This window comes from Phyllobates terribilis, unplaced genomic scaffold, assembly GCF_046119375.1.
Source record: "Phyllobates terribilis strain yellow unplaced genomic scaffold, ASM4611937v1 Scaffold_2__4_contigs__length_985480577, whole genome shotgun sequence".
Lineage (NCBI taxonomy): Eukaryota > Metazoa > Chordata > Amphibia > Anura > Dendrobatidae > Phyllobates > Phyllobates terribilis.
The window spans coordinates 692,872,535-692,889,667 of record NW_027362762.1 but is presented as its reverse complement, the minus strand read 5'-3'; the positions used below and the strand labels follow the sequence as shown (position 1 = coordinate 692,889,667).

Below are 17,133 nucleotides of genomic sequence, written 5' to 3'. Positions count from 1 at the left end.
CATCGCACAATGTTGATTGTAGTCATGCCTTGACCTAAACACTCCACAATTTGTTGCTTCTCAGCAGCCGACACATCCTTTTTCTTTCCCATTTTGGCAGAAAATGTAGGCTGCTTAATAATGTGAGAGAGCCTTCTTAAGTAGTCTTGCCTTTCATTGGACACACCTGCCAAACTAATTAGCACAGGTGTCTGCAATTGCTTACAGTGATATAAAGAGCCCTGACACACATCACCATCAATGAGTTTAACTGACAAACAAACAAATTCTTCCCTTATCACTCCTAAACACTTTTTGCATAATAATTTGGAACGCAGTGTACATGTGCTTTTCCACAAAACACCAGTGGTTCACGTAGTGAATCTTACAGTTCTAACTTGCCAACCGTGGTCTGTATGGAGTTGTTCAATAAAGGGCCCAAAATTAAGATAACATAGATGGGAGAGGTCTCTATGAATAGGAATTCCTAAGTATTTGATACCCTGTGAGGGCCAGGCAAAGGGAAAGTTGGACTGGATGGAATCCTATATGGATTTGGGGAGGGAGACATCGAGGGCCTCAGACTTCGCTGCATTGATTTTAAAATTTTACCATGTAACAAAGTGATCTATTTCAGCCATAACAGCATGGATGGATATATGTGATTGAGTGATATATACTAGGACATCATCAGCAAATAGAGAGCACTTGTACTCGGTGCCTCCCACCTCAATCCACCTAATATTGGGGTTATGGCGAATTGATGAGAGCAGGTGCTCCGTCACTAGGATGTATAAGAGAGGGGACAGAGGACATCACTGCCTTGTCCCATTGGTGATTGTGAAAGGTGATGAAAATGTTCTGACGCACCCCCTGGGCCTTGGGACACCCGGAGCCGGACCCTTTTTGGTGGATGCTGGTGGTTGTAGTCTTCGTGGCGGCGACCCGGTTCCGTGGCTCAGGGCGGTCAAACCAGTGGCGGAACTATTTATGTGGTTTTGATGTTTAAATGTCCGACTACGCCACCCGTGGATTGCGGTCAGAGTGAACCGCCGCTACAGTGCAGACCGCTGAGACTGGTGTTGTGGGTGCAGCAGAGCGTAGCATAACTCCCCACGGGAGGAGTATAGCCTCAGGGCAGTGTATGCGGAGGATGGGGGTGATGGTGCAGGGCAGCAGCAGTAACGACACGGAGTCAGTGATGTAGTTCAGGGCCTTTACTCACAGTTCTTATTATCCAGACCACGTCTGCAGGTAACGGCTGCCCACGTCGTACTGTGCTCACCAGGTGAGGGGCTCAGACAACTCCCAGATAACTTTGGAGCACTTCACAGGACCCCCTTTGTGTGTCCTTTGTCTGGCCTTTCTTACCAACACTTCTGTCCGGCTGCCTCGGGCCTCCTCTTGGTAAACTTGGCGCCAGTTTCCCTGACCCTATGTGGTGCCTTCCTAGCGGGTGTAGCGAGGGGCTGCGCCACATAAAATGTCAGAGCCTCCGGTTTCTAGCTGAGGGTCGTTTCCTGCCTCCACTATTTCGGGGACCGGTCTCCCCCTTTGGCCTGACCCCTCCACGCAGGTGGATTCGGGCGTGCGGTGGCGACTCGCCCGTCCGCACCCCTGGGATCCCTTCATTCCTCGTTCCTGGAGCCTTCTCCGCTCCTCTTCCTTCCTTCTCCCTCTTCCAGGCCTGGGCCTCTGTTACTAGGCCCGCCTCCGGAGCAGAGCTCATGCAGAGCCCCTGCTCCCTGCCACGTCTGCTCAGACTCCTCTGCACTGAACTAAGATGGTGCCCACCTTTTATACTCCCTTCTCAATGCACCCAGGAACTGCTTCCTCCCTGCTCCTGCACTACAGGGTTCCCCTTCCTCAGTGTTCCCTCCCCCCACTCCAGCCAGGGACAGGGACTGTCGTGCCCATCTCAGGGGCATATTGGTCGCCCTGCCCCACGGCAATGTGGTGTAATGCATGCAGGTGTCGGGTCCTGATCCACACTCCATCCTTACCTGAGAGTGAGATATCACACCTCTGGGTGAGGTGCAATACGTCTGTAGCAACCGAGCCCTCAGGGTGCTACAGTTCCATTTATCTTCAGCCTAGGTGATGTATTGCGATACAGGGCCGTGATTTTGGCTATAAAAGGGTCCCCTAGACCCCTACCCCAAGCTTTTTAAGAGAATCATATATGGCGTGCCAGGAGACTCTATGGAATGCTTTCTCAGCATCCAACGAGAGTATCTAATTACAAATTTTTAACTGCATCTAGCCCAGGAAATACTTTGTGCCTAGTAGCAGTGTCTGCTAGTCAGCGGATTATCCCGGCTGTTAAGCAAGCTGCACCACCTGTAGTTTAGACACTTAATTTTTTCAAAGGAAATGCTTCGGGACCATGGGATACTTAGTGAAGAGCATCAGGAGGCACCCCAAGGCATAGGGGCTGGGACTGGCAGTAGGATGCCTTGCGGTGGACAGCCGAGCTCGATCCTTATAAAAGCTTTTTAACTGCAGCAGCTTTAGTGGACGCTACTGGAGCTGAAATTACCGCGGCTGCTGGCATGAGACTTGCCCTCCAATAGATCCTTGTAAATGGATTTAAACTGTATTCATTCAAATTAGAGAGACAATTTAAATTAAAAAGCTTAGAGCTGCCTCCACCACAGGGGGGCTCGCTCGACCCACCAGCGGACAGGCACCAGTATTGGGAGAGGGGGGCTGGCCGTCAGGGTTCACCGCGGCTCTGGCACAAACCCGGCGACACGGAGGTGGCACGGGTAAAAGCGGACTGGCCGTGTCGGCTTCTCACTTTTTGGATTTTAGAAGGGCATGACATGCCTATATCTGTGTCTCCCCCTCCTTTTACTCCTCCACCTCTTTTATTTTCGCATGACTATATGTACTTGTCACTTTTCCATGTGTTAGTTATGTCTTCTGAGCAGTTTGTCAGCTTTTGGACACCTTTGAAGGTGTTTTCTATGTGTTTCTATGTGTTTTTGTTTGCCTGCCATTGGTTTTAACGGTGTTCGAAGGTGTTCGACGAACAGTTCGGCGAACACACGGGTGTTCGACGAACCGAACCGAACTCGAACACTACGGGGGTGGCTCAACACTAATAATTAGGTCTTTTTTGGGTCTTTTTGAGGTACCTTTTTGTATGTGATTTTAATATATGTTTTGTATAAAGAAATTGTTATTTTATTATATGAGCTTTCATTTGTTATATCTCATATTTTGACAGAGGTATAGTTTGATTTTGTCTTTCTTATGGAATGCCATCTATTGGTATATGAAAAGTTAGGACACCCCTTTTTGATCCATTCTTTATATAAACTGATGAAAATCCTCAAAAAAATCAATGAAATTCCAGGTTGTGAGGTAGCAAACCACGAAAAATGCCAAGGAGGGTGAATATTTTCACAAGACACTGTGTGTATATATACAGTGGGTACGGAAAGTATTCAGACCCCTTTAAATTTTTCACTCTTTCTTTCATTGCAGCCATTTGGTAAATTCTAAAAAGTTCATATTTTTTTCTCATTAAACCCTTTACCCCCGAGGGTGGTTTGCACGTTAATGACCAGGCCAATTTTTACAATTCTGACCACTGTCACTTTAAGAGGTAATTACTCTGGAACGCTTCAACGGATCCCCCTGATTCTGAGATTTTTTTTTCGTGACATATTGTACTTCATGATTGTGGTAAAATTTCTTCGATATCACTTGCGTTTATTTGTGAAAAAAATGGAAATTTGGTGAAAATTTTGAAAATTTTGCAATTTTCAAAATTTGAATTTTTATGCCCTTAAATCAGAGAGATATGTCACACAAAAGAGTTAATAAATAACATTTCCCACATGTCTACTTTACATCAGCACAAATTTGGAACCAAAATTTTTTTTTGTTAGGGAGCTATAAGGGTTAAAAGTTGACCAGCGATTTCTCATTTTTCCAACAAAATTTACAAAACCATTTTTTTAGGGACCACATCACATTTGAAGTCACTTTGAGACGTCTTTATGACAGAAAATACCCAAAAGTGACACCATTCTAAAAACTGCACCCCTCAAGGTGCTCAAAACCACATTCAAGAACTTTATTAACCCTTCAGGTGCTTCACAGGAATTTTTGGAATGTGGAAGAAAAAAATGAACATTTAACTTTTTTCACAAAAATGTTACTTTAGACTCAATTTTTTTTATTTTCACAGGGGTAACAAGAAAAAATGGACCCCAAAATTTGTTGTGCAATTTCCCCTGGGCACGCAGATACCCAACATGTGGGGAAAAAACACTGTTTGGGCGCACGGCAGGGCTCGGAAGGGAAGGAGCGCCATTTGACTTTTTGATTGTAAAATTTGCTTGAATAATTAGCGGACGCCATGTTGCGTTTGGAGAGCCCCTGTGTGCCCAAACTTTGGAGCTCCCCCACAAGTGACCCCATTTTGGAAACTAGACCCCCCAAGGCACCTATCTAGATGCATAGTGAGCACTTGGAACCGACAGGTGCTTCACAAATTGATTCGTAAAAATGAAAAAGTGTTTTTTTTTTCACTTTTTCATTTTTACGAATCAATTTGTGAAGCACCTAGGGGTTCCAAGTGCTCACTATGCATCTAGATAGGTGCCTTGGGGGGTCTAGTTTCCAAAATGGGGTCATTTGTGGGGGAGCTCCAATGTTTGGGCACACAGGGACTCTCCAAATGCAACATGGTATCCGCTAACAAATTGAATGGAAAATCGGCTCAAATTGTTAGAGGACATAATGTTGCGTTTGGAGAGCCCCTGTGTGCCCAAACATTGGAGCTCCCCCACAATTGACCCCATTTTGGAAACTAGACCCCCCAAGGCACCTATCTAGATGCATAGTGAGCACTTGGAACCCCCAGGTGCTTCACAAATTGATTCGTAAAAATGAAAAAGTGTTGTTTTTTTTCACTTTTTCATTTTTATGAATCAATTTGTGAAGCACCTGGGGGTTCCAAGTGCTCACTATGCATCTAGATAGGTGCCTTGGGGGGTCTAGTTTTCAAAATGACGTCACTTGTGGGGGAGCTCCAATGTTTGGGCACACAGGGACTCTCCAACTGCAACATGGTATCCACTAACAAATTGTCGGCTCAAATTGTTAGCTTTGTTTCTTTGTAGCGCTTGATGGTTTTTGTAACTGCACTTGGGGACACTTTCAAAGTTTTCCCAATTTTTCGGACTAACTGACCTTCATTTCTTAAAGTAATGATGGCCACTCTTTTTTCTTTACTTAGCTGCTTTTTTCTTGCCATAATACAAATTCTAACAGTCTATTCAGTAGGACTATCAGCTGTGTATCCACCAGACTTCTGCACAACACAACTGATGGTCCCAACCCCATTTATAATGCAAGAAATCCCACTTATTAAACCTGACAGGGCACACCTGTGAAGTGAAAACCATTTCCGGTGACTACCTATTGAAGCTCATCAAGAGAATGCCAAGAGTGTGCAAAGCACTTTGAAGAACCTAGAATATAAGACATACTTTCAGTTGTTTCACACTTTTTTTGTTAAGTATATAATTCCACATGTGTTAATTCATAGTTTTGATGCCTTCAGTGTGAATGTACACATTTCATAGTCATGAAAATACAGAAAAATCTTTAAATGATAAGGTGTGTCCAAACTTTTGGTCTGTACTGTATATATATACACATATACATATTAGTACATGTATCTATAAAAAGGTATTTGACTTTTAATGTTGTGTTGAGACTTGGTCATCCATTAATTCTGAATGCTATAGGTGTTATTTTTATTATTCAGCCATGCTCTTCAGTTACTTACCATAGTTTGGTCCCATTACATTCTTGTTACATATTTTCTGTTATTGATTGTCATTCATCTTTTTTCTGCGTTGTATCTATGCACCCAACTTCTTTGGCATTTTTCCATGATGTTATATCACCCATTATAACGAATCCTTCATCTTATATACTTTTATCTTGTGTTTCACTCTAATAAAGTTACTGTTTTTAACATATTTGCAGTTATTTTTGTAGGTTCTGTGATTACATGGTTTTCTTGACTGCAATAATCTTGACCTTTGTTTATATTAGCTGACTGGCTAGCTGCAAACATTTGTAGGTTATTTATAATAAATACATAAATGCAATAAAAAAGAAAACCACATTGATGGAGCTATAATATGTGTTGTTTTTATTTTACGCATTTAGTGCACAAAACACAAACATTTTAAAACGGGCGTTAGCATAAAGTGTAAAACATTATTATTACTACTGTGATGTAAGCAGAGAATGTCTAACAAACTATAACCCGCACGCACCACATTAACTAAAACTTGTATTTGTAAATTTGTACTTTTTTTTTCAGAAATCCCGCAGATAAAATAAAGAATCACTGTGTCTGAGATACATGTTCATTCATGCGCAAGGAATACTGATAATCGTGAAGGAAGGCGGTCATTGTAAAAAGGTGTAATAATGGCAATTTTCCTATGTGAGGGTTTTTCGTGCCAATCATATTCAGCACAGCTTAGCAGGTTATGTCATTATGCCAAATTCATCATCTGTCAATCTTTAAAGGAAGTACTTAAATTATTTTATGAGTGTTGAACAAGAACCTGTATTATGTATGTACAAGTAGTCATTTTGATGAAATAACATCAATTAAAGTGGACATGCGGCTCTAAATATACATATATTTTTTTAATCTGCCATCCAGTTTTAGAGATATGGGCCTTTTTATTTAGTACCCATTTTATGGTCTTTACCAAGCAGGCGTGACTCACAGTATTCTCTGGGGGTGTGACTTTAGGCTGCTTCGGATTATTACCCTGTCAGCAACACCCCCTTGGTAAAGAACATAAAAATTTGCACCGAATTAAAAGGCCAATATCACTGGAACCATATGGCAGATTTAAAAAAAAAAATCTCAGTGTAGCAGCAGGAATAAAATAAACGCGAAAACGATTCATTTTTGGCCAGGTGATAGGTTCTCTCTAAGTAGGTAGAATAAAAAAGTAAGGTATCTGATAAAAATAATCCTCACATAGTGTAAAATGAAATTATTATATCAGCCGTATATGATTTCTGCCAAAACAAAGATAAACAGCATTTTGATGACAGATGCTCTTTTCTTAGGATAACATATGGGTCAAGTGACCCTTTAAGGACAGAACTAAGGAGACATTCTCTTGACTTATATTTCAGCCACATGACAGTTTAGAAGAAGAAGAAAAGAGCACACTGCCCTTTATTACAAAAACATTTGCAAAACCAAAGGTAAAACTGTAATTTTGCTGAAAAAAAAATCAGTGTTAGCTTAAAACTGATTATGCAAAGTGGTATTTCTATGTGTTTAGTCTCTTTTCCACTGTCTTATGACTCTTGTTGTTTTTTTTCATTTCGAGAAATGTTGGAAGCCTAAAAGGATGCCATTGTTGGATTTAATACGTGTTACTCACAAAGACAACCCTTTCTCTGAAAACTGTTGATTCTTACGAGTCAGGTCAGAAATGGAAAAACCTTGATCCAGGCAAAAATGCCTCCAGTGTGGCTATTTTTTAAAAAAGGTATTAGCTTAAAAGGATTCACCAGGAATAGAAAAAGAAGCATAACTAAAGAAAATGTCATAAAAAAATTCCTAAATAACATTATTTAGCCAATCATGCTCGCTTTGTCCAGGGAAGTAATCACTGCAGAATTAAAAAGGTCAATGTCTTGTTACACTGACAGAAGCCTGTCCTAAAATGGTAATAGTTCAGGTGCCTGTCAGCATGTGTAGTAGGATGCTTCTCTGGAGATAACCTATACCAGGTACTGTCAAGTTATATCCATGTCACAGCGGCCACTCCAAAGTCAAGAAGAGGGCGGACAGCAGTGTGAGCAGCCTCTTCTTACTTCAGCACATCTGGTATCTCCAGTATTAGATCAGAAATACAGGGCGGACAGCAGTGTGAGCAGCCTCTTTTTACTTCAGCACACCTGGTATCTCCAGTATTGGGTCAGAAAGGGTGGACAGCAGTGTGAGCAGCCTCTTCTTACTTCAGCACACCTGGTATCTCTATCATTACATAAGAATGACAGGGTGGTCAGCAGTGTGAGCGGGCTCTTCTTACCTCAGCACCCCTGGTATCTCAAGCATTACATCAGAAGGACAGGGTGAACAGTAGTGTGAGCAGCCTCTTCTTACTTCAGCACACCTGATATCTCTCTAGATCAGAAAGGGTGGACAGCAGTATTAGCAGTCTCTTCTTACTTCAGCGCCTCTAGTATCTCCAGTGTTAGATCAGAATATCCACTGATAGCACATTTTCCCACACATTAAGTGTAAGGTGGCATAGTTTCTTACTGCACATGCTCATATGCATCTGTCCTATTAACATTCTAGGACAGGTTACTGTCAGTGTAACAAGACGGTGGCTATTTTAATTCTTTAGTGATTACCTCCCTAGACAATACAAGTATGATTTGCTAATTAAAATGATTTAAGAACTTGTGTATAATTACACTTTTTAGTTATTTTTTTCTATTTATAGAGAACCTTTTTAAAGTTTAATACATTTAAAAACTAATCTTTCAGTTTGTACAATAAGGTGTTTTTGAAATTCTCCAAGTTTATATTACTTACAATAAAGGCAGCATTTTAGCTATAATTTGTGATAATTTGGCCCTTGTCATAACTCAACACCTATAATTAGCATAAATGAATGGTAATTAACTATAGTGCAAAGTATATCTCCAGTCTAGAATTTATTTTTTTTTGCATGCTAGGAAGATTTCACATGTTTGGAAATTTAGACTTCAGATTGTCAGTGCACCTGTAAAATGTTATGTCTGCTGTTGGTTTAAAGGTTTCAACCACTAAATACAGGAATGACTCTTGAGTCTTACTGATTCCTGGTGTCATATTATTTCTCTCCACATGACAATAACATCCAATTCCTGGCTAGATTTGTTAATAATGGTGAGGGTAAATATTAATACATTATTGACCTGATTAATCAAACAGTTTGCACCACAAGTCTGGCAAAAACTGTTTGAGATATTACAAAAATTTTAGGTGTTTTTATGCCAGTTTAGGGAATTTTTTTTAGGATTGTGCAGAGCTAAGCAAGGTCAGGATGTGGCTAAGCACTGCTGACAAATTCATCATAATTTATGCCAGAAAAGTTACTGGAATACATTTTTTATGCTGGCACACAGCAGCTGAAAGACATGTCTTATTTATTGAGAGGCTTGCACTTCTTAACCAATTTGGTGCACATTATTCCTGCAAACCCTTTATTTAGATTGAACCCTCAGTTTAAAAAAAACACATTAAAGTCAAAACCCCCTTAAATTAGATTATGAGCATGGAACTCAAGGCACGGTGGTGAAGTAAGATCCTATGCCTTGAAGCAATAGGAAAAGAAACTTGGCACTCAAAATGTTGCTTATGTCTTCTTTTATTTTTCACTGCAATCCACATAATTTCTATTAAGTTTCGGTCAAAGTTAATCTTCGTCAGGTACACTGTGTAAGAGTTCGCCATAATAAAGTAAAAAAGAACAAAGCCTATGCGTCATTATAATTATACAGAATTCTGTATGCATCTATAATTATCATGACAGATTTTGAAGGTTACTGTCTGAAGAGTAATACGAATTGTCTGGACTGCAGTGGGAAAAAAAAGAGCACAAGCAACATTTTGAGTGCCATGTTTTGTTTCTGCCCTATATTTTCATATAGAGCTAAGGGACAGAAAATAATATATTTTCCTTGTTATATCCAAATTATGGATACACATTTTTGGTTCTGACCTTTGACCCCATATGTAAAGATCTATCAATTCCATCCAAAATATTTCTCTACTTATTCTTTTGACGATGTTTATCACAACTGAGGATCCCATTGGCAAGATAAGTCAAAACTCCTGCAAGTGTCTCTTTCCTAGTAAGTAAAAAGAGTAGTATTGTGTAGTAGTAAAGCATGTATGTTGTACTCTGAAATGCTGCTGCGTTCCAGAGAAATAGCTCATTGAAAGCTTGGAAGGAGATAAGGTGACTAGTCCAAGAGGTAGGTCCCCATCGTCTTGTCCCGCATGCTTAGCAGACTGACAGATCTCTCCCTATACACACATAGCAGGTGGGAAGAAGCCAGCTAGGCCATACCTCTTAGACTATTCACTTCATCGCTCCCTATGTATGTAGTGCAGGAACTGGTCTCTGATTCATGCTGCTCGTGGTTCAGTCAGCATGAATCTTGTTACAGCTTCCCCTTAAATTAATATAAAAAATAATTTTAATATTCATTTACAATCCCCCAAAAATATGCGTGGTTACATTAGTGTAATAAAATAAGAGCTTTCAGAGAGCTGTAGCAAATCCAATACGGTTATTACGACGATCAAATACAGTGTAATACTGTCCAATGAATGTAGCCCCCAAAATCCAAAGAGGTCCTGTTGGCGGAGGGATATCCAGACCAGAGAATGCAACATTGCAGACCTCTTCTCCAAACTGTAATTGCTGAAATAGAAAATACATTAAAACAGTGTATATTGTTGCATTTTTGCTTTATTTTTTTATTTTTATTATTTTTAGTTATTTTTAGTTATATTTAACAGCTTCTCTTACCCTAGAGGAAATAGGAGCAGAATACTAGCATGGTTAAGCAGCCTGGATTCTGTCAGTATAACGCTATAGTATTGAGGACCATCAGGGAATGAGCACAGGTGAGGTTTTTCCAAATGTGTGACTGTAACTTAAAGAAGCACTGCCTACAAACATTTTATTCCTTAAACCGTTCTAAGTATGGTTGTATGTCTGTAATGTACTGTAATTCTATGAAAATACTTGCCAAGTGCTGACTTCTCCTCTTTCGAGCGTCAGTGCATTTTTTCAGCGTTTTTTTATGCAAATTTTCAGCTGTGTTTTACAGTACCAGCAAAGTCTATGAGATTCCAGAAATCTCATGCACACATTGGTTTTTGTTTGATCAGTATTTTGTGCTTTGCGTGTTTTTTTTACACAATAGAGCATTTCACTTCTTTCAGCATTTTTTTCAGCGTTTTTCATCCATTGGAAGTAATAGGTGGTGAAAAAACGCTGAAAATACGCACCAAAAACGCAGGTGTCAGATTTTTCAGCATTTTTTGTGCCAAAACCCTGAATGAGATTTTTTTTCACTGAACTTTATGTACATGCATAAAGAGACAAAAGGACAGTGAAAAAAACGCTGAAAAAAATGCACCAAAAAAGCATCAAAAAGGCAAAAAAAAAAAACGCTGAAAAAACTCAATGTGTGAACATAGCCAAAAATATTTTAATATAAATACACTAAATGACATACAGTTTTTTCCCCCAAGCATTTCTAAATATGTATCTGGAGTTCCCCTTACACTGGCTCTGCAACATCAGTAAGCAACAAAGGAGAAAACTAGGTCAGGAGAGTCATCTAATAACTCTTTCACCTACAAAAAATAAGTAGTAAAGTGGATAAAAAAGCGTCAGACACTCTTGGCCCCATAAGGGGGCATGTGATAGTATGAGCTGCATTGTAAATGTTTTTATAGGGTGCCATATTTTCTATATTTTATCCTGTGGACAACTGAATTACATTTCCATAGCTGCCCAGTGCCCTGCATACAATATATGATAATATATATATACTGTATATGAATATATATCTTTTGTAAATAAATTCAAGCTATGTTAATGTATTAGAATCATTATGTAGTATAACCATATTTCCTTTTATAGTCTGATCTTTACTATAAAGCTATGTTCACACCTCATTTTATGGCCTCCTTTTAATGTATACGGCAGGTAAAGCTCCCAGTATGTATGTTGCATGGAGGCAATGACTAGTGCCTAATTGATTTCCAATTAAAAAACGGATCTGCTTTATGGATATGTATTTTTTACTGGATCCTGCTGGATGTGAAAGTGTAGTCTACACTATTCTATACCTTTTTTGCGATATAGTGATGTATACCAGGCAGATAGAAGCCGAAAAGTCATATTTTTGGCCTCTGTCTGTCAGTACAGTCCGATTGATGCATTAATGTATACGTCAATAGCTTTTCTGGTGTACACGTTAAAGGTAAGGCAAAAACACTGTGTGAACATAGCCTAAGCAACACATTGTGAGGTACAGTATGTATTTATGTGGCAATAACTCTGCAATGTTTCAACAAATCCCAGTGATTTTGAGTCTGTTTTTTTGTGACACATTATATTTTATGAGAATGGTAAATATATGTTGATATGTTTTGCGTTTATTTAAATATAAAACATATGCGAAAAAAAAAAATGAGATGCTGTACGGTTGATCCGTATGGGATCCAATTTTTTTTTTTTTGCAGACTCATAGACTTGTATAGGAGAGTTTCATCCATAAAATGAAAGCGATTAGTTCAATCTGCAATTCTTGTTCACATGGACCTTTGGTACGTGTAATAAATGGTCATCTGAACAACACTGTTGAATAACATTGGTACGAGTGCTGTCAGTGGAATGTTAGTTTCTGCCACGGAATAGCACTCGTACTAAAAATATGGTTCAATGAAAGTAGCCTAAAACAGAGGATAAATAAGTTGACTACTTACTTAGTGGCAAGTTACTTATGAGTAGTAAGACGTATTATGTGTGTGGTTAGTAACAGATGTTGCTGACATTATAACACTAGGAGGTATTGTATAGTCATATTTTTGATTATTTAAAGGGAATCTGTCAGCAGGTTTTTACTATGTAATCTGAGAGCAGCATGAATATAGGGGCTGAGAGCCTGATTCCAGCGATGTATCACTTATTGTTCTGCTTGGTGCGGTTTTGATAATATCCCTGTTTAAAGGCCCCGCCACACTAAGCGACGCTACAGCGATCCTGACAAAGATACGACCTGTCAGGGATCGTTGCTGCGTCGCTATGTGGTCGCTGGTGAGCTGTCAAACAGGCAGATCTTCCCAACGACGCAGCAACGATGCAGCGACCCGTAACGATCTGTATAACGATGCACGCCTATGTGTTTCTGTGTCTGAGTCGTCCACAAGATCGTTAGTAAGGTGTCAAACACACCGATGCATGCTACCCAGCGGGGCCTCAACGATCAAAGAAATCTCCAGACCATTCCGACTAGCGAGATCGCTGCTGAGTCACGGTTTTGGTGACGCAACAGCGACCTCACCAGCGATGTCGCTGTTAGAACCTTGCTCTTAGGTTTTTTCCTTTGCTGGTCACATGACCTTGTTGGCCTATTTAATCCTGCTCCGCCCTTCTGGCTTTGCTGGACTTCATTGTATAACTACTTTCTAGCTAGCCTGTGCTCTGTATCTAACTCTGTTAGTTTGCTTGGTCTACGGACCTCTGTGTTCTTTATATTTTGTTTGTTCGTCTGTCTGCTACTATTTCTGTTAGGAGGTGTCCCATTTTTCCTCCCAGTCCTTAGTACTTGTAGGGATTCCTTCCCCACATCTATAGGTCTCCGTACAGACTAGCTTAGGACTTTAGCAGGTCTGATCGCAGGATCAGGTCCCCTGTTACATCGCAGGGATTAAGCTGAGTTCTATCGTAGGGACAGATCTCCTCTCTTTCCTTAGCTCTGGTAGCAGAACATAACAGTAAGTCCAGCCAGCAAATTCTCTAAGGAAAGATTTTTCTGTTCCATCATGGTGTCGGTTCAGGATTTGGCTCATCGCCTGCAGGGACTCTCTCTGGAGGTGGCCGAGCTCCGTCAGCACGTGAGTAACTGTCCTGGAGCACATTTCTTGGAGCCTATGGTATGTTTGCCGGATTTATTTTTTGGTGAACACCGAGAATTTCTTTCATTTAAAAATGCTTGCTTATTGTATTTTCGTTTGAGACCCAGGTCCTCTGGGGATGAATCCCAGCGCGTAGGGTTCATAATGTCACTTTTGCGCAAAGAGCCTCAGGAGTGGGCCTTTTCTTTGCAACCTAGTGATACATGCTTCAGATCAGTGGATAGTTTTTTTTCTGCTTTGGGGCTATTATATGATGATCCTGACCGTGTCTCATCAGCTGAGACTGAGTTAAGACGTTTGAGACAGGGATCAGGTAATGTGGAAAAATATTGTACTCATTTCCGTCGTTGGTCTACTCAAACAGGGTGGAACGATTCTGCTCTGAAAAGTCTATTTCTTGCTGGGCTCAATGAAAGGGTTAAAGACCTGCTAATTGCTTATCCTACACCTGAAGATTTGCAACAGGCTATGCAATTAGCTATACGGGTGGATAGGAGACTGCGTGCAAGGGTTAATGAGAGCAAATCCTCTGCTATGTCAGTTTCTGGTTATGAGAATGTGTGTACTAACAGTGGTGAACCGATGGAGATTGGATCGGTGGCACCTCGCTCTCAAGAAAAAGACCGTAGATTTTCTGAAGGCTTGTGTTTCTATTGCGGAAAATCTGGTCATTTGATTAAAGGCTGTGAGCTTCGTATGAAGAAAGAAAAAAAAATGGTCAGTCATGCCCGTATTGCCTGTTTAAATTCCAAGGGTATATTTTTAGCTGCTTCCACCATTGCTCAGGAAAAATTAATGGAATTTCGGGTGTTTGTTGATTGTGGGTCTACTCTGAATGTAATTGATGGGGGATTCTTGGAAAGACTCAATTTAAAACCCGAACCTTTATCATCCCCCATTGCTGTGGTTTCCGTGGATGGTTCTCCTTTGAAGAATATTACTCTCAAGGTCTGTGAATTTCCTCTCACTATTAATGGTGTTCACCATGAGAAATTGGATTTGGTAGTTTTGAATAACTTGCCTTCTCCAGTAATATTGGGATTGCCCTGGTTAAAATTTCACAATCCTGTACTGGATTGGTCTACCAGTGAAATTAAATCCTGGAGCCATAAATGTTATGACAAGTGTTGTAACGGGCGTATTGCAGCTTTGGATAGGGGAGAATTGCCTGTTCCTATTCAGGATTTTTGGAGAGTTTTTTCTGAGAAGGAATCGCAGGTTTTGCCTCCCCATAGAGACTATGATTGTTCTATTGAATTTGTCCCTGGAGCGACTCTTCCTAAAAGTCGTTTATTTAACCTTACTATTCCTGAGAGGAAGGCTTTGGAGGAATACATACAGACAAGTTTGGCCGCCGGTCACATTAGGCCCTCTAAGTCTCCTGTGGCGGTTGGATTTTTTTTTGTAAAAAAAAAGGACGGCGGTTTACGTCCTTGTCTGGATTTTCGTGAGATTAACAAAATTACTGTACGCAATCCTTACCCACTGCCATTGATTCCTGATCTGTTTAACCAGTTAATGGGGGCCAAGTGGTTCTCTAAAATTGACCTTAAGGGGGCATACAATCTGTTGCGCATGAAGGAGGGTGACGAATGGAAGACTGCTTTTAACACTCCTGTGGGTCATTTTGAGAATCTGGTTATGCCTTTTGGTCTTACTAATGCTCCTGCATTTTTTCAGAATCTTATTAATGACATCCTTAGACCTTTGATCGGCAAAAATGTGGTTGTGTATTTGGATGACATTTTGATTTATTCGCCGGATCTGGAGTCTCATTGGCGGAGCGTACGTGAGGTATTACAGTTATTAATGGACAATTCGCTTTTTGCTAAGCTGGAGAAGTGTGAGTTCGCTGTACAGAGAATTAGTTTTTTGGGTTACATTATCTCCAGCGAAGGTTTTGAGATGGACCCGGTTAAAGTTCAAGCTGTACAGGAATGGCCTAGGCCTATTGGTTTGAAATCGATACAGAGGTTTTTAGGTTTCGCCAATTATTACAGAAAATTCATAAAAAATTTTTCTAGTATTGTCAAACCTCTGACCGATCTCACCAGGAAAGGTGCTGATGTGGTTCAGTGGTCTTCTGAGGCCATTGAAGCTTTTGTGTATCTCAAGGAGAGGTTCACCTCTGCTCCCATCCTTATGCAGCCTGATGCGACTAAGCCGTTTTTGGTTGAGGTTGATGCTTCCTCTGTGGGGGTTGGCGCAGTATTGTCTCAGGATAACGGGGATGGATTACATCCCTGTGCCTTTTTTTAAAAAAAATTTTCGGAGACTGAACTGAATTACGATATTGGTAATCGGGAATTATTGGCTATTAAACTCGCATTTGGAAGGTGCGGAATTTCCCATTCAGGTTCTTACGGATCATAAAAATCTGATATATCTTGATGCTGCCAAGCGCCTGAATGCCCGTCAGGCTAGGTGGGCACTGTTTTTCTCGCGGTTTAATTTCTCCGTTACTTACATCCCTGGTACTAAGAATGTTAAGGCGGATGCCTTGTCTCGCAGTTTTTCTCCCATAGTCGGTGCTGAGAAAGAGGAAAACATTTTACAAGAAGGTGTTGTGATAGCTGCTTTGGACTCCGTTTTGGAAGATGAGATTCTTAAAGCACAGGAGAATGCCCCATCTAACACTCCTCATGGGAGGTTGTTTGTGCCTGGGACCTTTAGGAGAGATTTGTTTGTTGAGTGTCACGAATCTCGGTTGGCAGGTCATCCCGGAATCTCTGAGACCAAGAGACTGGTGGGTCGCAGTTTTTGGTGGCCTGGATGGCAGAAGGAAGTCATTAAGTGGGTGCGTCAATGTACTATATGTGCGAGATCTAAGTCCTCACATACTCCTGCTGCGGGGTTGCTTTGTCCTTTGGAGGTTCCCAGTGCTCCTTGGACACATTTGGCTATGGACTTTATAACTGACCTTCCCCCCTCTGAGGGTTTTACTGTCATCTGGGTGGTCGTGGACCGTTTTAGCAAGATGTGTCACTTGGTTCCCTTCATCAAACTGCCCTGCGCTAAAACTCTCGCTAAGGCCTTTGTCAAGGAAATTGTCAGACTTCATGGCGTTCCTACTGACATTGTTTCTGATAGGGGTCCTCAGTTCGTGGCTCGTTCTTGGCGTGCCTTTTGTGACAGGTTGGGAGTTCATTTGTCGTTCTCGTCCGGATATCATCCTGAATCTAATGGCCAGACAGAAAGGAAAAACCAGGATGTTGAGCAGTTCTTGCGTTGTTTTGTGGCAGACAATCAAGAGGGGTGGTCTGAGTTTCTGCCACTTGCTGAATTTGCTCTGAACAATCATACATCTTCTTCTGCTGGTTGTTCGCCTTTTTTTTGTTGTTCTGGGAGACATCCGTCGTTTGGGTCGTTCTCCAAGTTGGGATCTGCCGTGCCTGAGGAGGAGAATTTTTCCGGTGATTTGGAGAGAG

The 17,133-nt window shown here is 40.9% G+C and overlaps 1 protein-coding gene across 1 annotated transcript in view; it reads right to left on the bottom strand.

Annotated features, from left to right (window-relative positions):
* Nucleotides 1-6,344: 6,344 nt before the first annotated feature.
* Nucleotides 6,345-17,133, bottom strand: part of REN (renin) — an 84,575-nt gene continuing 73,786 nt past the window's right edge. The window contains exon 10 of the mRNA XM_073670698.1: nucleotides 6,345-10,472. Within this exon, the coding sequence (XP_073526799.1) occupies nucleotides 10,311-10,472 (162 nt within the window). The 3' untranslated portion in view covers nucleotides 6,345-10,310. The remainder of the gene's footprint in view (nucleotides 10,473-17,133) is intronic.